Here is a 23,759-nt window from a genome sequence, read left to right as displayed (position 1 = left end):
CTGGTTTATGGGAGGCTCCTGATGGCATTGGCTCTAAGACAAGTTGTGTGATTGCAAGAGAGATGGAACAGCCTGCAAAGCCCAAGATGATTCCTAGCCGGCCCGTTTCAGTTAGGAACCACCCTGGATTAAAAAGTCCTGCTGTGGGGGCTGCGGCTGCTGAGCCTGGGCTCTGTTTGTTTTCGGGGGCCTTTCTCTTTCCAATCTGGTCATGGCGGGGGGGAGGGAGAGGGGAAGATCACCTGCAGACCCGCGCCGCTGTCCTGAGCCGATGGGTGGACGCGACGGTCACTCTCATTAATTCCCCCACCTGTCAGGAAGAGCGGCCTCAGTTTCCCTTCTTTATGAGCTCGGGGTCTGCCTGGCTGCCTGCCTCCCCCTCACGTGGCCACTCTCGGGGACGTTCAGTGGAGATCCCCCGTTTCCGCCCTCCCGGAGCCCCGCGTGGGCTCTTAATGCACAGTGGCAGGCCGGCTGAGTGGAGCCCAAAGTCACCCCCCACCCAGAGCCAGTCAGCGGGGCGTCCCCTCACTGAGGGCTGCCATTCTCCTGTGAGTCCACAGCAGCCCTGGGTGGGTGGATGGATCTAAACTCTGCACCTCAGTTTCCCCTCATCTGGAAAGTGACGGAACCAGATGCTGAGAGAAGGATCTGTGAAAATGCCCAATAAAAGATGGCGCTCCTCGTGGTTCAGGTAGCCAGCGGCCCGGGTACAGAGCCCCACCCTTCTTGCTAGCTTGGCGCCCGTGGGGGCTTAGCCTCTCTCTGCCTCTATGTAGGTATCTTTAAAATGGAGGCGATGGGGGTGGGCAAGGGCATTCTTTCTCATTGTGAAGATGGGGTCCACCCGGTCACCCCCTGCCCCGCCAGCGAGTGTGTTCAGGCCTCTCACTGCTGGTGAGGCCTCGGGAAGAAAGTGTCACAGGAGGTGAAGAGTGTGTGTACATGAGAGGGCACGTGTGTGTGTGCGCGCGCGCGCACGCGTGCACGCAGGTCCTGGCCAGGCTGTCCCGCGCATCCTTCTGTGTCGTGCCTGCCCCCTCTGTGTGTTCCGTGGTGACAGTGGCTGCCGTCGGCCCTCAGAGTTGAAGCTCCTGACAGATATTAAAGGACAATTCACTTATTACAGCTAAACAGCAAAGCATACGGAGAAAGCAAACTGCATTAACATCTGCTCTCTGGGCCCCATCTGCTCGCTTGGCTGGGCCTGGCGGCCAGCCGTGCCAGCCTGTCGCTCTCCAGGGCAGCTCCTGCCCCTGCCACGGCTCGCCACGCCGGGTGGGTGGGAGCCCAGACCCCGTCGGGTGCTGGGGACATACAGGGGAACCATGGATGACAGCAGTGTAGAGGTGGGAGTCCAGGAATGGACATGGGACCTGCTGCTGGCTACCTGTGTGGTTCGGGGAGACCAATGGCATGCCTCGGCCTCAGTTTCCCTGTCTGTGAAACGGGCAAGCAGGAGCAAGGCCTTTGCAGGAATGGAATGGTGTGTTGGGTGTAGAGGGTGGGATGTGTATGGCATAGGAGTGCTCACCCTCGGAGGCAGTGTCTGATTCCTTTCTCCTCTTTCTAGTATCTTCTGTCTTCTTCCTCTTTCTCCCTCTCCCTCTCTCTCTCTTCCCGGGTAAGGGATGGAACCAGGACCTGGCGCATGGTGTGCAAGTGCTCTGCCCCTGGGCGACATCCACAGCCCGCTTCCTTTTTGACTTTGATTTCAATGTGTGGCCCAAGCTGACCTCCAATAGGGAGCCTCCTACCTCAGCCTCCGGAATAGCTGGGCTTATGGGCATGCATCACTGTGCCCAGACTTGTTGTCTAGGCTGGCCTTGAACTGTTGCAGGTCTTCTTTTCTGAACTCTCACTCACTCTCCCAGTCTCTCTGGCGGTAGTGGGGTTGACGCTCTACCACTGGAGCCACGCACCCCAGATCTTTGTCCTGAGCATGTCTGCTTGGCTTTCCTTGAGCAGCGTGTCCCCCTGGCTCCCTCCCCCGCCCCCCGCCCCGCCTCACTGAGACCCAGCTGGAGCCGCTGTGCACCGTTCAGTGGAGGATCCTACCCGCTGGTGTCCCTGGCAGAACAGCAGGGCGAAGTGACCTTGTCTGAGCCGAGGGCTACCTCCAGCCAGCAAGACAAACCACAGGTTGTGATTTCAGTGTCTGGTCGCCTGTCAGAAACCATTGCTAGAAACATCTTTCTGTTCCTCACCTGGCTCCTGGCTCCCCAGTGCAGCCTGGGGAGCTATGGATACCACATGGCTGTCAGCTCCTGGCCACACGGGGGGCGGGGGAGGGGAGGAGAGGAGTGGGGGGGTGGGATAAGGGTCCTTTGTCCCCCCCATGCCTCAGTTTCCTTACCCATAAATGGGGGTGCGAGCAGCACCGGCATCCTGGACTCCATGTTGAATGAGTTATTTCACACCGGGGACCTGGCTGGCTGCCGTCATTCCGGAAAGCTGGAGTGGCAGGAGCCAGGAAGAAGCGTCTAGCCGGGAATCGAGTCTGACTGGGGAGAGAAGGGCCTAGGATGGGCAGCCAGCCCCATGCTGTGAAGGGGGGACATCACCCCCTTTCTTGTTCTTCATCCGGGACAGCGGCAGGATAAAGGGGTGCTGATGGGTCTGTGTCTCCCTGAGAGTGGCGTGAAGTGAATGGAGGGGAAGATCAAGAAGGGCCGGGGACGGGCTGGGTACTGGCCATGTCCGTTCTCGAGGCCAAATGCCTGAGAGTCTGTTTGCAAAGGAGGAAGGTGGATCGTGCTCCCCACATGGAGGCAGCAGCCAGGGGGATTTGTGTTTGGCTTGTGGACCTGGGCCTGTGGCTCAGCAAAATCCCTCCACATGGCCAAGAGGGCAAAGAAGGCCTGGAGCCTGCGGTCCCCTCTGGAGCTCGTCCCCATGGAACTCGCAACATCCTGCCTTAAAGGTTCTGCCTCTTAAAGGTTCCCATTCTCCCTCACCCTGAGAATGAAGCCACACACGGAGCTTTGGGAACGTATGTAACATCTGCAACCTAAAATCCCAGATATGGACCATGGAGGGTAGAGACCCAAGCTGCTTCAGTTGTCTTTGGTTTCTTTACAGGATGCATCGTTAGTAGAAGTGTGCCATCCATTCCTTCACAACTTAAGTTATATTGTATTAGAAATAATTATTCTCCTCCTCTTCCTCCTCCTTTCTTCTTTTTTTTGCCATCCCTGGGCCTTGAACTCAGGGCCTGAGCACTGTCCCTGTCTTCTTTTTGCTCAAGGCTAGCACTCTACCACTTGAGCCACAGCGCCACTTCTGGCCTTTTCTGTTTATGTGGTGCTGAGGAATCGAACTTGGGGCTTTGTACATGCTAGACAAGCACTCTGACATTAAGCCACATTCCCAGCCCCTAGAAATTTTTATACTTAAAAAGAAACCATTTAAATCCATTTGAGAAAGCAGAATTTACACCATGACCCGTGACCATCCCATCCCTTTAAAAGGCTGTCTGGGAGTGGGGTCAGCCCTGGGTACAACCTGAGCGCATGCCCCTGCTGCTCACACTTCTGTCACGTGAACAACGCCCTCACTCCTTGCCGCTCTGGTTATTTTGAGGCTGGGCCTCCCTCCCCCCACCCCCAGGCTAGTGTGGATGGAGATTCTCCTATTTTAAGCTTCCCACCATAGTTTGGGTGGCAGGCATGTGTCACCCTACCCAGCTTTTGGTTGACATTGGGTCTTGCTAAGTTCTGGCTTAGGCTGGCCTCGATCTGCCGCCTTTCAGATCCTGAGGATCTGGGATGACAGACCTGAGCCTCCGGCAGCAGGCTACCTCCGTCTTCCTCACGAGTCCCCAATGGAGACACGACCTTCAGAGAAAACAGGAGCCTGGCTGGGCACTGGTGGCTCACGCCTGCAATCCTGGCTCCTCAGGAGGCTAAGATCTGAGGATCATGCGTGGTTCAAAGCCAGCCTGGGCAGGAAAGTCCGTGAGACTCTTTATCTCCAGTTAACCAGTTGTTTGTTTGTTTGTTTTAAAGCTAGCACTGGAGATGTGGCTCAAGTGGTAGAGTGCCAGCCTCCAGTGAAACTAAAGAGTACAAGGCCCTGTCAAGCCCTAGCACTGGTACACACACACACACACACACACACACACACACACACCCCTCTCCTGGGGACACAGAAGGCAGCCACCGCTTCCTGTGGGCATGTCCTGTCGGGAGGGCGTGGCTCAGCCTCCGCGTCAGCTGGGGGTGCTCACAGGTCAGGTAAGGAGAGAGCGATCCGGGCTCGGCGATCCACATCTCCAGATGTCCGGAGTCCGGTCATGGCTGGCCAAGGCAGGACAAGCTTGCTGCTCAAGAACTCCTCCCACAGCAATCCCCCCAGCCAGGATGGCGCATGCATGGCCCTCCTGGAATCCCTGCGTGTGAATTTGTGCGAGCTCGCCGTGCAGGGTGGATGGGGCAAGTGTGCTTGGTGCGCGCCGCCCCCTCCTCCCCTGGGCTTCCGCTGCTCCTCTTCCCCCCCCCCAGGAGGTTTAGCTATGAGGTGGGCCTATGTCTCCACAGGAGGAAAGTAAGGCTCAGAGAGGCTAACTAACCGGCCCAGGCCACACAGCTGGGAGAGGCAAAGGCAGATTTCGGGTCGAGTAGTGACTGGGGGTGGGGGGAGGCGTGTGCCGTGGTCGCTCACTGTATTGGGCAGTGGCCAGCGAGTGCCAGCACCATGGTGGGGTTGCCCTGGCCCCCGGCTGGGAAGGGAGGTGGCAGGGCCTCTGCCTCTGAGCGATGGGAAGTGACTGTCACCGGGCCGTGCTCCTGCACCCTGACGCGTACTAGAAAATGGCACTGTCTTCTCCTACAACGGCTTGGGCCTGCTGTCCTCTTAATTCCTCCACTCTCCGGTAGACAGACAGCTCCCCCACCAGCCCCGCCCAACCTGTGTCCACCGGAGATGCCCACGGCACACAGGGAGCCGGGGATGGCAGGCAGCCCTTGGCAGGAACTGGGCCAACGAAGGAAAACCAGCAGGGGAGCCCCCCGTCCTGGCCGGGTGGGCCAAGGCAAACACAGGCTCGTAAAGGAGATTTAGGGGAGGCAGCACCATAGTCATTCGTCCTTCCACGTAGTAAAAAGTAATTTATTAGCAGCTGCCGGCAAGGCTCCATTCTGCCCTGGCGTGACTGGCGATTTGAGGAGCTCTCTTCTCCCTTCTCTCTCTCTCTCCCTCCCCACCCCACACATCTCAGGCCCAGAGATGATATACATTAATTGGGTTTGTGTGTGCATCGTTGTGTGTCTCTATTTACTTATTTACGGCGGCACTCCTCGTTTCTGGCATGGGCTCTGTGAGCACTCCTGGCTCTCCGGCTCACAGACGCCGCCACCCCGCACCGGCTCCCCAGTGTGTGTGGCTCCTTATGTGCCTGTCCATCCCCCAGATGTGGATAAGGGGGTACAGAGGATGATGGTGGGGCCGGGATTGCAGTGGGTGGAGGGAAAGAGAGAGAGAGAGAGAGAGAGAGAGCATACCTCAGTCTGAGTGGGGCTGGGGGTAAGCTCAGAGATCTGGCCTTCAGTGTCTGATTCTTCGCAGGGTCTCTGGTGGAGGAGGTGTCGCCCCCTGGGGGTCACTGTGGAAACATGCGAACTCGCTAATGGAGGCTCCTTGTTAATAGCTGTGTCTTGGAACACCCTTCCTTGGTTAACTGGAGCCCTTTTCCTCTAGCCATCCTGTGCCCTATGGCTGGTAACCGGGAAAAGGTGTAGACAGACACTAGGCCCTCAGAGGTGGGCTGGAACGGGGTGCCTATGGGCTGGGCCAAGGGGAGCCAGACCTCAGCCACCGCTGCAAAGCAATCTCACCCCCTCTTCTCCCGCCCCCTTGCTGATCTCTCACCTCCTTGCTGGGTCAGAGACTCCATGGATGAATCCGACCCCGCCCCTTCCCCACGCCGGCCCTGCCAGCCGGCTCCCCCCTGGAAGTGATGCTCACTCTGTCTACACAAGGCTAGCGTGTGGCTTCCAGGCCATATGGTCTCCGAGGTCACCGCCCCTCAGCCTACGAGGCATTGCCTGCAAGGTGTGAACAAGTCAGCCTGGGCCTCGTCTCAGGAGAACGTCACAGACAGAGCCAGGAGGCTGTTCAGTGGGGTGAACCCTGGCCTGTTTCTTAGGACCGTTTCGTTTACTCGTCTGTTTAGTTACTAGTTTGTTGTTCTTTTTTCTGGCTAACTTCATGTAAGGTTTCTGGCAGGGTGTCGGGGACCCCAACCCCTGCAGAGAAGGACATAGATGTTTCTGTTATCTCCATTACCTGTTTGTGACCAGAGCAGCTAAAATCTACTGATTTAACAAAAATCCTACCACAGTGCAGTTTCCTTAGCTCTGGTCCCGCGCTGAACGTCAGTGCCGCTCAGCTGCACATCTGCCGTTTTGTATTCTTTCACCTCCAGCCCCCTGCACTCACTGATTCTCTACGAGTACTTGAGCTTAGAAGACAAGATTCCAGAAGTCAGGAATCCCAGCATTCTAGAAGCTGAGCCTGGAGGCACCTGAGGTTGAGGCTAGTCTGGACTATGTGCTGAGACTGCCTTAAAAAATAAAGGAAGAAGAGGGGAGGGGAGGGGAGGAGAGGGGAGGGGAAGGGAGGGGAAGGGAGGGGAGGGGAGGGGCCCACACACAAGTGGGGATCCCACAGTATTTGTCTTTCAGAGCCTGGCTTAGTTCATGCAGATGATGCCCCAGATCTACTGATGCTGCGCCTATGGTCCAGGCGCCTTCTCTAGGACAGAATGGGCCTGTGCTTTCCCTATCTCCACACCATACTACGGGCTGCCTAGGAGATGGGCATGGAAAGACCCAGAAGGCTCAGAGCTACATGGTCCCCAGCCCTGGGTGGGTGTGGGCACAACAGGCCCTGGGCTCCCGGCTAGTTGGCACTGGGACTCGGGCCCAGGCTGCGTGGCCTATCCAAGGACAGTGTCGCTCATAAATAGGCCCGACGCTGGCCAGAGTGGTGGGCACAAGTTTCATTAGGAAGTGGCCGTTACGAGGGGGAAGCATAGGGAGAGGAACACAACAGGAATTGCACTCTGGGTTTGCCCAGAGCAGCTGGGCCTTTCCACGGGAAACACCCAGGGGCTCAGAAGAGTCAGGAAGCAGAACACCCTATGCAGCAGGCAGGCGGAAGGTGTCATTCCGCAGCAAGTCTTCCTAGGTTTGCTCACTGGTGCTCAGGGACGCTGGGTTTCTACGCTGGCACAGGGCGATGTACCTGCCTTCGGTGTTGGCTGGAAAAGCCCTTTTGAGGGGGCAGCCTTGAGTTTTTCTCAGGCAGGTAGGTGCTTCAAGGAGTCACAGACACAAGGCCTTGAGCAATTAGAAATGGTGTTGCTGTCCTATTTGAGTCTGGAAAGACCAAGGTTGAGCTGGTGGAGAGGCTCTGGGGCCTGCCGGAGCTCATGGAGGAGGCAGCTCTGGGGCCTGCCCAGTCCTCATAAGCATGGCCTGTTGACCTCAGCCAACTTCACTCTCCTCCAGAATCCAGTTCAGGATTCTGGTTCCTGATGCCGTTTCCTGTCCACATTCATATGAGCACCCCAGTTCCAGCCTTCTCCAGGTTTTCTTTTCTTTTTGTCAGTCATGGGGCTTGAACTCAGGGGCTGGGCGCTGTCCCTGAGCTCTTTTGCTCAAGGCTAGTGCTCTACCACTGCAAGCCACCACGCCACTTCCAGTTTTCTGGTGGTTCATTGGAGATGAGCGTCGCATGGACTTTCCTACCCGGGGTTAGCTTTGAACCAGGATCCTCAGATCTCCTGAGTAGCTAGGATTACAAACGTGAGCTACCAGCACCTGGCTCTATGTGAGTTCTTAGGGTAAATACAAATGACATCTACGTCCAGAGGCTGGACACAGAGAAAATGCCATATCAGCTTCAACTCCCCAGAGGAGGAGCGGCTTGGGCCCTGCCTATGAGGCGTGGCCATCTCACCCTTGACCTCTGGGACCCACTGTGCCCTTGAACGGCACCAAGGGGCCTCTAGGAGCCTGGGCTTGACTGGGTGTAGCCTGTCCATCACTAACCATACATCAATGTGTAAACACAGGCAGTCTCCAAATGCTTACCTATTGACGCTCTTTAAGCAACCATAACAACCCAGGCAATGTCTATCTAAATAAAAGTTTGAATGAAATGATTACCATTTTCCTCAACAACACCAAAATAAATTTTAGTGAGAGGAGAGACCTCGCTGGGTATTTTTGCCCATGCCTGCCATGTTTGGCTTAGAGACAACTGCATTCTCCTATCTCTGACTGCGCTTTCAGACTGCCGAGACACCCCATTCACTGCATGGCCAAACTCCCCGGGGCCCGTGTAAGAAAACCACAGCTCTCTAGTCTGATGGACACAGCATACCCACTGCCAAGTTCTCAGATCCCCCAAAAGAGCCACAGCATCCTTTGAAAGCCATGGTTGTAAGTTGTCATTGCAAGCATGAATCCTAGCAAGTTACAGCTGATGTGTGCGAGGTTCTAGGCATGCAGCCGGGTGCTTGGCATGTATTAGCATTTTTAGTTTTCCATTCCCATCTGTCAGAGAAGGGAAGCGAGGCAGAAGACATCAGGTACTGTGGCCCGAGTCACACACTGAGTAAATGACTGAGTCTGGATCCCAAACCCGCTATGTCTCTCGGCCCTGCCTTTGCAGAATTGGGCCTTCTGTACAGACAGCATCGTGGCAGCACCATTGGCTTCCTATAGATCAAACATTGCGCTCACCCTTCTTCTGCTAAACGGAATTAATAATATGTGTGTTGTCCGTGCTCACCCCTGCGTCATCCTGGACATGAGAGGCTAGTGGTTCAGTTTCTTCCTTTCCATCTCAGCTTGGGGTTGACACTGAGTTCTCACCCAGTTCCTTTAAACCAGCTCCCTGCATCCTCGCCCTGAGCCAGGCTGTGCTTCCATGATCACCATACTAAATGGCAACGGTGTTATTGTTTTGGGTCCCATTAACGCAGGGCCTGGCCCTGTCTAGCAGGGCCCTGGGGCCCATGCTAATGCCTGCAAATGAGCTGGCCAAGGGCCTGTGGGAGGACTGTTGGCATTGGCAGGCTGTGAAACTGCATGTCCTGATTGGGTGCCCCTCCCCCCGAGCACTCTACCTCCACTGCCCATCCACCCAGGCATCGAGGTCCTCTCGGAAGCAGGTGTGAGCTTCTTCCCCGTGCCCACCTCCCAATTGCTCTGATGATTGGAAGCACGCCTCAGACTCTTGAGTGCAACAGGAAGTGCCTGCCCAGATCCCTGGGCATCTGTGTAGCAGGAACGGAGGCTGCGGCTGGTACAGGCTGGCAGGTGGGAGACCAGCATCTCTGTCTGAGCAGTGGCCCCGGCTAGGGTTTCCCTTGGGCACTTCCCTGATTCCCAACACTGGCTAGAGGTGACACGGTGTTGTCCCCACAAGACCTCAGGACCTGGGTTCAAGTCCGGCCCTTTCACTTCCTAGATGTGCAGCCTTTGTTCCTCAGAGCTCCCATCTGGAGGGTTGTTCAGGACTCCAGCATCCCCTGCTCCGTGTCATGGCGGAGATAAACTGAGTTGGTACGTGCCAGGGCTTGCAGAGGGTGCAGCCTGGGCACACACTTCCAGCAGATCCAGAGGAGGGATGTGAGGCGCCCCAGAAATCAAGGCAGAGGATCTGAAACGGTGTGACCTGGCTGGAAGAGCTGGTGTGGGGGGCAGGGCAGAAGGAAGCCATCTCCACCGGACTCCAGACCTCTGAATCTTAGCAGTCCATGCCAGGGACAAGGATTCAAGAATGGCAGGGGTCGGGGTGGCCACCTCCCATCTCTCAACATCCACCAGATGGTTTTTTTTCAATGAGCCGCAATAGCGGGACTCTTGTACTTGATCCTATCAATCAACAGCTACTTCAGAGAACATACAGGGGCCACTCGTTCAGGACCCTCCCTTCCAGATTAGAAAATCAGGCTGTAGCTGAAGCAAGGTTCCCACCCCCCGCTGGGTGGTCTTTACACTAACAATAAGGACAGAGATTCATCTCTCAGTGTTGAGCTTAAAAATCACAGCAAGCCTTCCCCTGCTTCTCAGAAATGGGATGCAGAGGCTGGGATTCGATTGTGTCCGGGTAGAAATCCATCCCGAGACCCAGGAGGGAAGGGTAGGCACAGACCCAGGCACAGACAGAGGGGCAGTGGGATCACAACCCCCCCTCACACTCGGAACCACGCCACACACCTAGCATCTTTCCACCTGATGGAAATTGACTAGGGATGGGCGCAAGGTTGAATGGAGATGGAGGGCATTATTGTATTTAATTATTCCTCTGGAATAAAAATGGATTGTAGGACAGCTTTGAGGGAAGGCAGCAGCCGAGCAATTAGAGTTTTGGAGCTTGCACGCAAAACATTTGAATGCGCAATTATTGTAATAGGTCCATTAAAATAAAATAAGTCCAAGGGTGGCGTGTGCACAAATAACCCAAGGTGAGAGTTGGATTGGGTAAGAATAAAGGGAGCATGGCTAGTTCATCAAAATACAGAATCCATGAGCCCTGCCATCTTCCACACAGAAACCATTGAATGAGTTGGGTTGTCATTTTTCCTCTTGTGTTGGGTGGCAGGCACGTTCCAGAAGTTTCAGATACATTCATCATCCCCAGAGCACTTGTGAGGCGACCATTCCACACCATTAATTACTATCCTCGTGTTCCTGATGAAGACTTCCCTCCTATCAGCTCTCCTTGGTCATCTTCATGCCCTTTCCTTTTCTGAGACTCACATTGCTTTGCTGATTCCCAAAACACCGGGCCCACCCAAACCTGGGGTACAGGATGCTTGTGGGGAGGGGGCGTGGGCTCATGTGTTCAGGTGCACTGATGCCTGCGGAGGGTCTTGTGCTAGGCCTGGAAACCTCCCATGCTTGGCTTTTGTGCAGGGACAGGAATATGGGGTGTGGGTAGATGGCAGGTACCTGAGGAGAGGAAAGCTCTTTGCTTCTTGGGGTTCAGATGGAGAATTGGGGAGGCAGCAAGGTGGTTTGTTGGTGGATGGGCCCGTGCATCAAGTATAAACAGCTGATAGTAGTTCGGTTCTTAAATCTTACAATAGCAACCACATGGAGGACTCTTAGGGGGAGGTTTTGCTAGGTGAAATGAGCAGGGGGATATTCATGGCTTTTATGAAGCATCAAGAGTGGCAGAAGTCATAAGACACAGAGTTGAAAAGTGGCAGCTGTGGGGAGGGAGGAAGGAGGAAGGAGCAAGAGGAGGGGGTCTTGGAGAGTTGCTAATCAAAGGGCATAGTTTCCATTATACAGCCACCCTCACAGTTCACAGCACTGTAGTCTATACTGACAAAACGAGTTGACAGGGTAAATCTCATACATAAAAATATTTTATTTGGAATGATTTTCTTTTGAAGAGGGGTTGGGTGGGAAAAAGAGGGGAGGATCCCATGAGTAGGAACCTGCATTGACCTGGAAGTGACAGGAATTCTCAGGCCTCCTGAAGTTGCCTGATGCTGAGACTTTTCTAGAAGCTATTAGATATCTGTGAGCCCTTCATTCCAGAAGACAAGATGTTTTCCTTCCCTCTGACACCGGCATCTTTCAATTTCCTTCAGCAGCTGAGGGGCACGGGTGGCAGGTGGGAGGCCGCGGGCTGTGCTGAGCCCCTCCGCCCTCGGTGCTGGCTTTCCCCGTGGTGGCCTCCCTCCCCGAGTAGACGGTGGCCATTCATTGCACGGCGCGTTGAGATGGATGATGGTGCCATCCCAATATTACACATTTGCCATGGGCCATTCTGGGATTGTCAGATTAGCTTCATTGGGCCATGGCGGATGGAGAGAAACGATTGCAGGGTTTCCTGTGTCTCCTTTTGCCAGGTGAAGTTTCGTCAAAAAGTGGTACAGAACGCCCTGCCTTTGGCACAGGGGACTCCGGGAGGATTTCTGCTGAGGGGCCCACCTTGGGGGGTGACAAAAGGGAGGAATGAAATCCGCGCTGTGTCAGGGCCTCGCTGCTCCTCCCTGAAGGCCGTGCCATAGCGTCAGCCTCTGTGCCGGGCACCACGAGTCCCCACACACACAGTTCAGAGGGTGCGGGACAACATGCCTGCTTGGGTGAACGCCCCTCGTGCTGTTTTCTAGAAGGATCTGCCGCCATCTGTGGCTCTTGATGTCCTCAATTGTCCAATAGCCAACCTCCCAGGGCCACCCAGGGAGGAGCCCGGCTGCACGCCCGTGTGCCATGGTGGCCGGCGCCCTCTGAGGCCCTGCAGGGGCTTGGCTCGCCCTCCCTCCCCGTGGCTTGCTGTTCTCTGTGGTCCCTCCTCCCTGCCCTCTCCCCCTGGGCTGTGACCCAAGAGGCCACCGCCCCAGCCTTGAGATGGAGTTGGAGCCATCTGCCTGTGGAAGACCATTGGCTGTAGATAAGCTCAGGGCACAAAGCAGGCTGTACGATGGAAGGGAACCGAGTGGGGGTGGTGCAAGGCGTGTGCTCTGGCTCCTTCCGTTGTACTAGGAGAAGATGGAGAAGCCACGTTTTGAGAGGTCGAATCGGAGATCTTTATTAAAAGGCCGGTGGCTACATGGTGGATTCCTGTCTCAAAACTCAGCAGCCAGCAAATACACTTTAACACTGTTAGGAAACTGAGTCATGAAGGTCAGAGAGGAAAGAACACAAACAATACAAGCAAACCAAATAGGCTCCAATGGAGAGCTCAAGTGGGGCGCTCTGGTGACACACTAAGAGACAGGAGACAGGGCATGGAGGCTCATGGCATGGCATAATGGCACCTGAGCTGGTTGGGAGTAAATAAGGTCAGTTCAGGGTTAGGGTCTGCCTCACAAATGCAAGGTCATGAGTTCAAACCCTAGTACTGGCAAATTAATGAATTAATTCATTAAAACAAGAAGTAACTTCACAGGGATGCGACCCCTGACCAGCATGCTCTGTGGTTTCCAGGGTTCCCTCTGGGAATCTACATTGCCCATTCTTTCAGACTAAAGCTTTGGGGTTGAGTGCCAAGCAGAAAGAAGCAGCTGGTTCCAGAAGCCATTCAAGGCATCGGACCCAGACTCTACATGACTCTCCATCCTGGGTCGCAGTTGAAGATGGGGTGCCGTGGGGTTCAGTCCTCTTCCCTAACTGTTCTGAAAAGCTAAAACTCCAGCCCAAGAGTGAGGGACATCCGGGGTTTTCCTTCCTCCCGAGATGTGCAATCAGGTTCCTTCTGCACAGGCTGCACAGGTTCCCTTCAGGGAAAAAGAAAAAAAAACCAAAGCATCTTTGATTTCTGCAGAATCAACAGTGGTTCAGTGCGATTTCTCTCACGGCACAGATAGATGAGCATGTCCTAAAAGCAATGGGATGTATATGATATCCTACCAATATTTTCTCCCTTTATAACTTTATTATGCCATTTCCCGCCCTCCCATAAACCATCCTTGCTCTGTGCTGGGATGTCAGTGGGAGGCTGGAGGAACGTGCCAGCTAGCCAGTGGCAGAGACATAGTCGAGAGGCCTGAAGAATCGTAGCTGTCTGATCCTTGGGGGTTTGTGAAAGCCTTAGTTTCTGGTGGAAACTTCTTGTATCTCCTGGTGGGAGAAGGAAGGTCCAAAGAGAAAAGATGTAAGCCACTTAGCAAAGTGAAACTTGGGCTCAGACTCCTCAACCCATGGGTCTGGTCTTTCTGTTCTTGGTGGTGATGATGGTACCAAGATTTTCAACTCAGTGTCTTGAACTTGCCACCCTCATTCCCTTTGCTTTTAGTTTCATCTTTCAGTTCAAGTCTCGCTGACTTGCCCAGGGTCCCCCCCACCCCTTTCAGGCCATGATTCTCCTACCTCTGCCTCCCAAGTAGCTGGGATTACAGAGTTGCACCACCAGACCCAGTCACCCTACTTAGCATGATGGCTCAGTGATGTTTCTTCTCTGTACTTCTTTCCTGTCTTCTGCAGGATGGATACTTGTCTCACCGGCCCAAGGAGAAAGTACGAACAGACAGCAACAATGAAAACTCGGTCCCTAAGGACTTCGAGAATGTAGACAATAGCAACTTCGCACCCAGGACTCAAAAGCAGAAGCACCAGCCAGAGTCTGCGAAGAGACCCCCGGGTCGGCAGAAGGAGCGGCTGCAGAGGAAACCAGAGCCTCAGGACAAAGGACATTTGGTCCCAGGGAAAGGCTTCAAGGAGGCGCTACCTCTGGGCCGGAGAGCCGCAGCCAACAGCAGCCAGGCAAAGGATGTGCCCGGACAGCCCCATGCCAGGAAAAGCGGCGGTGCCTCCCCAGAGGCCAAATACGAGCAGCCACCCAAGTGCGACATCTCAGGCAAAGAGGCCATCTCCGCCCTGTCCCGCGCCAAGTCCAAGCACTGCCGCCAAGAGATCGCCGAGACCTACTGCCGCCACAAGCTGGGGCGGCTGATGCCAGAGAAGGTGACCCGCTTCTGTCCTCTGGAGGGTGAGTGCCGGCCCCTGCCCGGGCCCCCCACCCTTCCCACCTCCTCCCCTGCCCCCATTTGTGTCCCTGCTCCGAGAATTCCCGAGGTGGCCTGCCAGGAAGGCTTTACAGAGTGAAATGCCCCTCGGTAACGCATTGGCTTTATGGCTGAGCACAACACGGCGATGGTTGGGCTGCAGGTGGTGAGGGGCCGGGCAGCGAGGGCCCGAGGCTGACAAACAATGCCAATCTGTACTCGCCTGGGGTCCGGAGCCACGTGGACTCCTGAGGCTCTGTGGGAGCAACTCTCCCCCTTTTCCATGTTCCCTTCCTCTCTCCCTTCCTTCCTCCTTCCCTCCCTTCCTTCCTTCCTTTCTTCTTTCTTCCCTTCCATCTTTCCTTCCCTCACTCCCTGCTTTTCTTCCTTTATATTTCCCTTCTTTTCCCTCCCTCCCTCTTTCTCCTATTTGCGTCCCCCCGTCCCCCGCCCTTCCTCCCTGCCTGTGCCAGACACGTGCAGCCTCGAGCATGCCGGGCAGGTGTCCTGCCGCTTGACCTTTATGGCTTTGCGTTCCTTTGCTTGTTCACCTGAGGTCTTCCGTGTGTGCCCAGGCGGGCCTCAGACCACCACCCAGCTATCTCTGGCCCCACTGTTGCTGAGAGGACTGCTGTGCCCCACCAGGCCCAACTAACTGATTGAGATGAGCTGTTGCCTCCTTTCCGCCGAGCTGGCCTCCCACCACGTGACACGAAGGGGCGCGATCGTGGCTATCGGGGAGGAGCCTGACCAGGAAGCGGGGCTGCCTGGGTTCTGATCTCCCCTGTGTGTGTGTGTGTGTGTGTGTGCTGTGGGACTTTGGGCAACGTGACTCCACTGCTCTGTGGCTTTGGTGTCTCCACGTGTGCGGGGGAGGTGAACACGACCACGGGTACCTCAGAGGCTGTGTGAGGACCAAGCACCCCCCCACATCCCCGTGTCTGCTCTCCTGGGCAGACATCTCAGAGATACATGCCGGGCCCTCCAAAATAAGTAAGTCACAGAAGTATCGCTCAGAAGCCAGACGTTCCCACGGTTCTCCAACCTGGCCTGGCGTGCGAGTTTGCCAGTGGCCGCCTGGAGATGTGGCTCACTGGCCCTGGCGACACCACCCTCCCGGGACCTCTGTGCCGGTTAATCCGATCGGCGTTCGAGTCGTGGCACACTCGGCCCCAGCACCACGTTAATTTCCTGCACCACAGCCTCCTCCTTTTGCAGTAAATTTACTGTGAATAGACTAATTGCAAAATAACCCTAATTGGGTGGTTATCAATGAGCAACTTCCCGCGGAACAAAACGGCTTACAATTAATAGCATTTAAGCCATAAAGTATTCTTCTAACCGAAAGCTAAGATGTAATTACACCCCATAGGGAGAATCTGCTCCTTTCTGGGAACTGTGACACCCACCGGGGATTCCCTCTGCTGAGGAGGGATTTGAGCTTCCGCCCAGCGGGCCTTCCATTTGCCTGGAAGAGAGGAGAGGGAGACGGTCCAGAGGGCAGTGTCGGGGGGCGAGGACGTGGACGCCCGCCCCGCGCCGCTCCTGTCACCTCACGCAGCTCCAGAAATGCAGTGCTTTTAAGGAGACAGCCCCTCGGGGCTGTAGACCCGGCAGATTCAGACGAAGGGAAATGGATTGTTCGCATTGGCTCTTATGAAGAGCTCAACACCTGCCGTCCCGGATTCCCCCGTCCGTCCTCTCTGGGAGCCTGCGCTCCTACAGCGCAAGACCAAGGATGTCCAGAAGCAGGGGTGATTTCTGCCCATAGATCTCGGGCCTCTGCAGATGGAATCCTGGTTCTGCCTCTCCTGGCTTGGAGACCCCCAAGCTCCCACCTCCTCTGACCGCTCTCCCTGTGTAGCTGCCAGCTGGACTGCGGTGTGCTGGGGCAGCAGGGGCAGGGCTGGCCTTGGGAGTCCAACAAAGGCGCGCGGGGGGCGTAGGTGAGGGGGCAGCACAGAGGGAAGAGGGCCTGCTGGGCCAGGGTGGCCCTGTGCCCAGGGGTCCCACTGCACGTGCAGGGCATGCCTTTCATAGGTAGCCTCGCAGGCAGCCAGCACCTCCCTCCACAGGCCTTCCTTGATGCCCCTCACCCCTTCAGCACCTGCCCTGGCTGGGCCTCCGACCAGAGCTCAGCATACATTGCAATGCCTCGGGGAAGCCTTCCAGGACCACCTCCACCCCGTCCCCCACCCTGGGGCAACACTGACGGGCGTGAGGGGCACAGTATCCCTCCTCAGCCTTGTCCCGTGCAGCACCTCTGAGCGCTAGAAAACTCCTCCATGCCCCCTGTGTCCAGCAGCCTCCCAGCAGTGTACATCTGTACTCTACCACAGCGCTGAGTACTCAACTACTGAACTAAGTACTCAACCACACAGCTAGGTGCTCCATCACTAAGCTAGGTGCTCAACCACAGAGCTAGGTGCTCAAACACAGAGCTAGATGCTCAAACACAGAGCTAAGTGTGCAACCACAGTGCTAGGTGCTCCATCACTAAGGTCGGTGCTCAACCACAGAGCTAGGTGCTCAAACACAGAGCTAGATGCTCTACCACTGAGCTAGATACTCAACCACAGAGCTAGGTGCTCAACCATAAAGCTAGGTGCTCAACCACAGAGTTAGATGGTCTACCACAGAGCTAGATACTCGACCACAGAGCTAGGTGCTCTACCACTGAGCTGGATACTCAGCCACAGAGCTAGGTGATCCACCATTGAGCTAGGTGCTTCACCACTGCCACTGAACTAGGTACTCAACCACAGAGCTAGGTACTCAACCACAGAGCTAGGTGCTTCATCACAGAGCTAGGTACTCAACTACTGAGCTAGGTGCTCTACCTCTAAGCTAGGTGCTTCACCATTGAGCTAGGTGCTCCGCCACAGAGCTAGGTGCTCATCCATGAGCTCTGCAGCCAAGAGGGGCCACAGAATTTTGCTACAGGACCCCTGTGTGGCTTCATCCCCCATGTTCAGGAGAGACCCGGGCAGCCAGGCAGAGCACATGGTGTTGTAAGGGGACCGGTCCACCCACTGCCTGGGGTGGAAAGGCCAGTGGTACTTTCTCCCTGTTTCCCTGCCTGTTTCTTGTCACCATGGGATATTTGTGCTCATGTAAAAATGATAAAGCAATAATTTTTCATTGTATCCTTCAGTCACCCATGAGAGATTGGATTTAGGTCACAATTTATTACTCTGTGGAATTGAATCCAATTTTTAACACCATGTCAGCCACTCTGGTATTAGAGCCTTTTAATGGCTGTGAAATTTATACAATGATAAAGTAATTTAAAACATATGTAGGAAGAGCGTCAAGCAAATTGATGTGTATAGAAACCCAGGGTAAAAAAAAAAATTGAATGGGAGATAAACACAGAAAATGGGGATTGATTAGAGGAGGGTTGAAACAGTGCTCCCGTTGATAAACTCTTAATGGCAAAATTAGTAAACTAATTTATGCCTTGCAACTTTGAGAAGGGTTTATGTAGCCCTAAATCAGGATTGAGGCTCAGCCACAAAGCACAAATTAATGGCTCACTTCAGAGTGTGGCTGCGCCGGCCGAATAACGGAGAGGCGGAGAGCCTGAGGCCACCAGAGAGAAGAGATGCGAGAAAGAAGAGGAGTGGGGGAGACAGCAGACCCTTCTCGTGCAGTTCTTAAAACATTCTCAAATACCACAGAAGGCATGCATGTCTGCTCTAGTTTTCTTTCAGTGTAGTGGTATGACCGACCGCACAGGGTTAGCCAGGCACCGTGGTGCCCATCTGTGATCTCAGCTACTCAGGAAGGAGATATCAGGAGGATCAACATCCCTGTAAGGGAGACCCCCATCTCAGTGGACAAGCCAGGAACAGTAGTGTACACCTGTGGTCCCTTTTACACGGTCAGCAGTAATAAGAGGATCATGGTCCGAAGCCAACCCCAGGCAAAAGCGTGAGCCCCCTACTTGAAAAAAGCAGTCAAGTGACAAGAGCTAGGAGTGTGGACCAAGTGGCAGAGTCCCAAGCAAGCACAAGGCCCTGAGTTCACTCCCTCATGCGGGCAAAAAAATAAAAACAAAATTGTATTGCACCCTATAGGTGTGAACAGTTAGGATTGGTTAATCAAAAATTAAAAGACACGGGCTGGGGATATGGCCTAGTGGCAAGAGTGCCTGCCTCATATACATGAGGCCCTGGGTTCGATTCCCCAGCACCACATATACAGAAAATGGCCAGAAGTGGCGCTGTGGCTCAAGTGGCAGAGTGCTAGCCTTGAGCAAAAAGAAGCCAGGGACAGTGCTCAGGCCCTGAGTCCAAGCCCCAGGACTGGCCAAAAAAAAAAAAAAAATTAAAAGACTAAAATGCTCTCCTCCACCCATCGGCCCACTCTGAGATGGGACCACTGAGCATGTGGCTTTTGTTGTTCTCCGGTCCCTCGACCCAGCGTGCAGCAAAGCAGGTTGGCTTGGTGGTAGTTGTCATAAATCTTATGAAACTGGCAAAGGAAGGGAGGGAAAGAGGGAGGGAGGGAGGGAGGGAGGACGACAGCATCTGGTATAGGGTAAGGACTCAAATGCTACGTGAAGCTGTTTTCCTTCTATGACACTGGTCTGTGGGGCTGGCCTGGCAGTGCCGTCTTGTTTGGGGACTTTATGAGCATCGCAGCAGGGACCAGACACGTTAGAGGCAAGGTTGCCATTGCTTTCAGAGCCTGGACCTCCAAGGGCAGTTCACCGGGTCATCTTCCCCGGCCCTCACGTTCAGTGCTGTGGACACAGGCTCGCGTTCTGCGGCACATGGAGGGCTGTCAAGGAGTTGTACTGTGATGTAGAAGACTCTATGGGGAGGACCGGTGGCTGTTTCACAACGTATTTGTACAGCTATTAAAACCTCAGATGGATCCATGCAACTCCAGACTTTATCTGTGCATCTGGAATCCTCTGAGGTTCCCGGGGTTGGGGTGGGGTTTCCACCCTGGGGTTCTCTGGCCTCTAGTACCTTGGGCAAGAGCCCCCTGCACTGTGAAGTGGGGAAGCATCCTGCCTCGTCTAACCCTCAGTGTCCCTCAGGGCCTGCCTGCAGCACCGGGCCTGGGCCCGTGCTCCTGGTACTTCACTTTTGTCATCTGCAAAATGGGCTGAGGGTAGCACTTATTAGTACCAACCATCCTATCACAGTCCTTCACCCTCTATCAACCATCCTATCACCATCGTTCTACCTCTGCCAACTGTCCTATCACAGTCCTTCTCCCTCTGCCAACCGTCCTATCATGGTCCTCCTCCCTCTACCAGCTGTCGTATCATGGTCCTCCTCCCTCTAACAACCATCCTATCACGGTCCTCCTCCCTCTAACAACTGTCCTATCATGGTCCTCCTCCCTGGTCCTTCCCTGTCCTCCTGGGAGCTCAGGTTAAAATGTCAGTTCTTGGTTCTCATGTCTTATCCAGCATGGAGACACAGCCCTGATTCAAACTATCCTTCACTGGTGCCCTCCCATGCACATGTGTGTGCACACATACACACAGTGTAGTACTTGCTCTCCTAGCTCAGTTTCTCACACCTGCCTTTACCTTGGTAATGTTCTTATGATCATCAGTGAACTCTGGCTGGCTGGCTGACCACCCACCTAAGGCTGCCCTTGGTACTACAGTGGGTTCTTCGGGGTTCATTGTGGTCTGTTCCTCCTCCAGGTCCACCTTCTGCTGCCCCCTCCCTGCCCCAGGGCTCACTGAGCCAGCCCCGACCCCCCCCCCCACCTCGTGCAGCCCCTGTCTCCTATCAGAGAAAGCAAGCTGCAGCAAAGCATTTCCCCCACGCACCATTGTCCTGTCCAGGCTGCGGTCTCATACCTGTCCCGCCAAGCTCCTGTTGTTTCTCTGATCTGGGCTCAAATTTAGGATGCCTCTGCTTTTCTTCTGCAGTGTTGGTCTCACTTAGTAATAATCAGTTCACCATCTTATATCCAAGCTAGACTCAGCCAATCAGGAGGGCAGATCTTGCCTTTTTGTTTAAAGACTTAGTAGATACTCTGGTGGGTGGGTGGGTTGATATATGGATGCATGATTGGATGCATGGATGAATGCATGCATGGATGGATGGATGGGTGGGTGGGTGGGAGGATGGATGGATGGTGATGAGTAGATGATTGGATGAGTGGATGGATGCAAAGATTGGAGCAAGATGCTTTGAGTGCAGTTCATTATATGAAACCTCCAGCCAGTATAGTAGAGCATACTTGTAATCCCAGCTAGTCATAAAGCCTATGTAGGAGAGTCCAGTTTGAGGCTATCCTGGGCAACATTAGTGAGGCCCTATCTCACAACCAGACTAAAGCAAAAAGGGCTGGGGAAGGGGGTAGAGCGTTTTCCTAGCAAGCCTAAAGCCCTGAGTTCAGTCCCCAGTACTGCTGAGAAAACTTCAGCCTGCACCCAGATACAGCCTGCCAACTGACAGGTGAAACAGCCCTACGCCCGCTGGATACGCGTGGACAATGGGACACTTGGCCTCTGACCCGGAGCATTCTGGGGCTGATGTGGGAAGAAGGGCCAGGAGCCCATCCACTGCTGTTTTTGCCTGGCTGGGGACCCAGCAGTGACAGCCGAGAGGCACAGGGGAGCCCTGGGTGGGGGCGGGGGGGGGGGAGGCATCACCTGCACAGTCGCGGTCTTGAAAGACACAGGATTGGACCCCACAGGTAGCAGATCTTCCTCTCCCGGCACTGGTGAGAAGTGCAGACCACAGCCATCTCCGGCTTCTAATCACCGCTCTGCGTCTGGCAGGAAGGAGGAGACCTTTGGCTTCGCAGCCCATCTGCAACCCAGTGCGGCCAGCTGTAATCACACGTGTGCTTCCTGGAGCCATGAGGAAGGCTCTGGAAAACTGATCCACTGCCTGTCAGGACAAAGGATGGTGATCTTCTGCCTCAGATGCCGCTGGTGTCTTCAACCTCGACCTCTGGCTGCTGGTGGGAGGGTCGGGGGGGGCAGGAATTTCTGCAAAGGGGACCATGGGGAGAGGTGAGAAAGGTCCATTTGGAAAAAAGAAAAGAGAAATAGCAATAGTTCTGCTAAGTCTTTGAAAATCTTCCCAGTCTGCCCATGGAGGGCTAACACTGAGAAGCACAGATCTGGCTCCTGATGACAATGACAATGACGGCGACGACAATGATGATGACGTCATCCACGGGGATTGTGTGCGTCCCATTATTTCCACCGTATAAACTTTTATGCTTCAGATGCTCGTCGTTTATGGTTGGACCACATCATTGCACATCCTTGGATTCTGAGCCTTCTGCATTCCAAACAACAGTCACCTGGCATCCCTTATTCTCCACCTTATTTTTGCATGGCATAGCCATTTAAATGCTGCTGATTCACAAGCCCGGTGGCTCAGGGCCCGTAATCATAGCTACTTGGGAGGCTAAGGAAGGGAGGCCTGTGGTTTGAGGCCAGCCCGTGGCAAAAAGTTCACAAGATCTTCTCTAACCCGTATCTGGGCGTGGGGGTCCGTGCTTCTCATTCTGGTTTCCTGGGAGGCAGACCGTGAGATTGCATCCACACAGGGGAGACATCCGCACGGCGGAGACCCCGGCAAGGATGAGAAGTCTGCAGGCGGCAGAGCGTGGCTCAGGCGCACGCCTAGCACACCTGGATGAGAACGGAGACACGGGCTCCAACACAGACCAGCAAAACACGGGAACGGAGGCGTGGGTCAGCAGCATAGCAGCCGCCTAGCACGTGTCAGACTTGGAGCTCAAGCCCTAAATACTATTGAAAATACTTTTAAACGCTGCCGATTCCCACATCTGATCTCTTTCAATAGCTTCAGAATCCTGCAGGCCATTGTTTGGTAGATATTATGGGTTACATTTGTTCCCCCCACTCCAAAGATGTTGGAAGGCCTATCCCCCACTCCGTGTGAATGTGGCCCCATTTAGGAGGAACGTTTTGGTGGAGGATCGCGCTAACACGAGGCCCTGAGACAAAATATTCATACGGTGTGAGCATGGCCTTTCGGGAAAAGCGAAATTTGGATGGAGAGGCGTTGCCTACAGGGAAGAAGCCACGGGACGTTGAAGGCAGGCCCTGGGACGGGCAGCTCCAGTCACTTCTTGCAAGGAGAAAAGGAGCAAGCTGTCTGCTTCCTTTCTGGATGGGCCAGGCTGTGCCCCGCTGCCCCCCCACCTTCGCGTGGGCCCTCAGGCTCCAGGCCCGCACATTGGCAGGTGCGGGCCGGATGTTGCTGGATGGCAAGATGCTGGAGATGCTCGTTGACATGTCCAGATTTCCATCCTCCCTGGCCCACTGAGGTGCAGGTAGCCAGGGGAGTCAGCTTTGTGGGGTGAGGGGTCGATCGCCTCAGTCCCGGTCCCCGGCCCCCAGCACTGGGCTCCCATCAGACCTTCCTCACTGGGTCCCTGCCGGACTCTAACCATGGTTGGCAGGGTGTGGGGAGACCCAGCACCCCGGGTGCGGGAGGAGACAAAATTCAGGGTTGCCAGCAGGAGGAAAACCGCAGCCATCCCACCAGCTCGCTCTTCCAATCACCAGCGCTTTATGGCGCCAGCGTATCGAGTCCAACCTTCAGTGAAGATGAGGGAGGCTGGCATGTCCCGTCTGGGCTGGGATGGAAGCTGGGTGCAGAGGCAGCACTGTGTCGCGCCTTGGGAGTTGCAGCACAAAGCGAACCGTGCAAGCCTGGAAGCTGCGATGGAGAGCTGCACACTCCTGAGAGGAACTGCTAAGAAAGCATCTGCCATAACTCCCCACTCAGCCTCCCGCATGCGTAATGTCTACCATGACTCAGCACGTCCTTGGGTGCCGGGCTCGGGTCGCCTCCCCTGGCATGGGGGGTCAGGCTCTACTCTACTGTAATCGCTCCCTTTCTCACCCTCTCCCCTGGTCACCCGACCCGCAGGTAAAGCCAGAGTGGAGTGGGGGGCTCAGGAAAGACCTCAGGTGCACGCGGCCGTACGAGATCGCTTTACCTCCCTCCTTACCCTTGAAGAAAGCCAGGCGTACGCGGGTCTCGGAGACGCTTCAGGAGCAAATCTGATTTAATAAGGGAGTGGCTAGCAGTTGATATAGCAGGGGGTGACGAGAAAAGGGGGTGATCGGCCAAGAGCTGGCGATAGGCTGGCGAGCTTGTCATAGGACCCCCTCATGAGCTAACGTCACTTGCTTAGCACCACCCCAGGGGGAAAGCCCGCGAGAATGGGGGGCACATGGGCTGGCGAGAAAGTTGGGGGGCTGGTCGCAAAGCCAGTTCTTCTGGTTCCGGACCCAGAGAATTGTGGCCTGCTT

The 23,759-nt window shown here is 55.0% G+C and overlaps 1 protein-coding gene across 1 annotated transcript in view; it reads left to right on the top strand.

Moving 5' to 3' along the window:
* Xylt1 (xylosyltransferase 1) overlaps positions 1-23,759 on the top strand; it is a 155,269-nt gene that overhangs the window by 73,440 nt on the left and 58,070 nt on the right. Inside the window, exon 3 of the mRNA XM_048331876.1 lies at positions 13,956-14,460. Within this exon, the coding sequence (XP_048187833.1) occupies positions 13,956-14,460 (505 nt within the window). The remainder of the gene's footprint in view (positions 1-13,955; positions 14,461-23,759) is intronic.

This window comes from Perognathus longimembris, chromosome 23 (genome assembly GCF_023159225.1).
Source record: "Perognathus longimembris pacificus isolate PPM17 chromosome 23, ASM2315922v1, whole genome shotgun sequence".
Lineage (NCBI taxonomy): Eukaryota > Metazoa > Chordata > Mammalia > Rodentia > Heteromyidae > Perognathus > Perognathus longimembris.
Note: the sequence above shows the minus strand (reverse complement) of the source record. Positions and strands in the feature narration are given on the sequence as shown.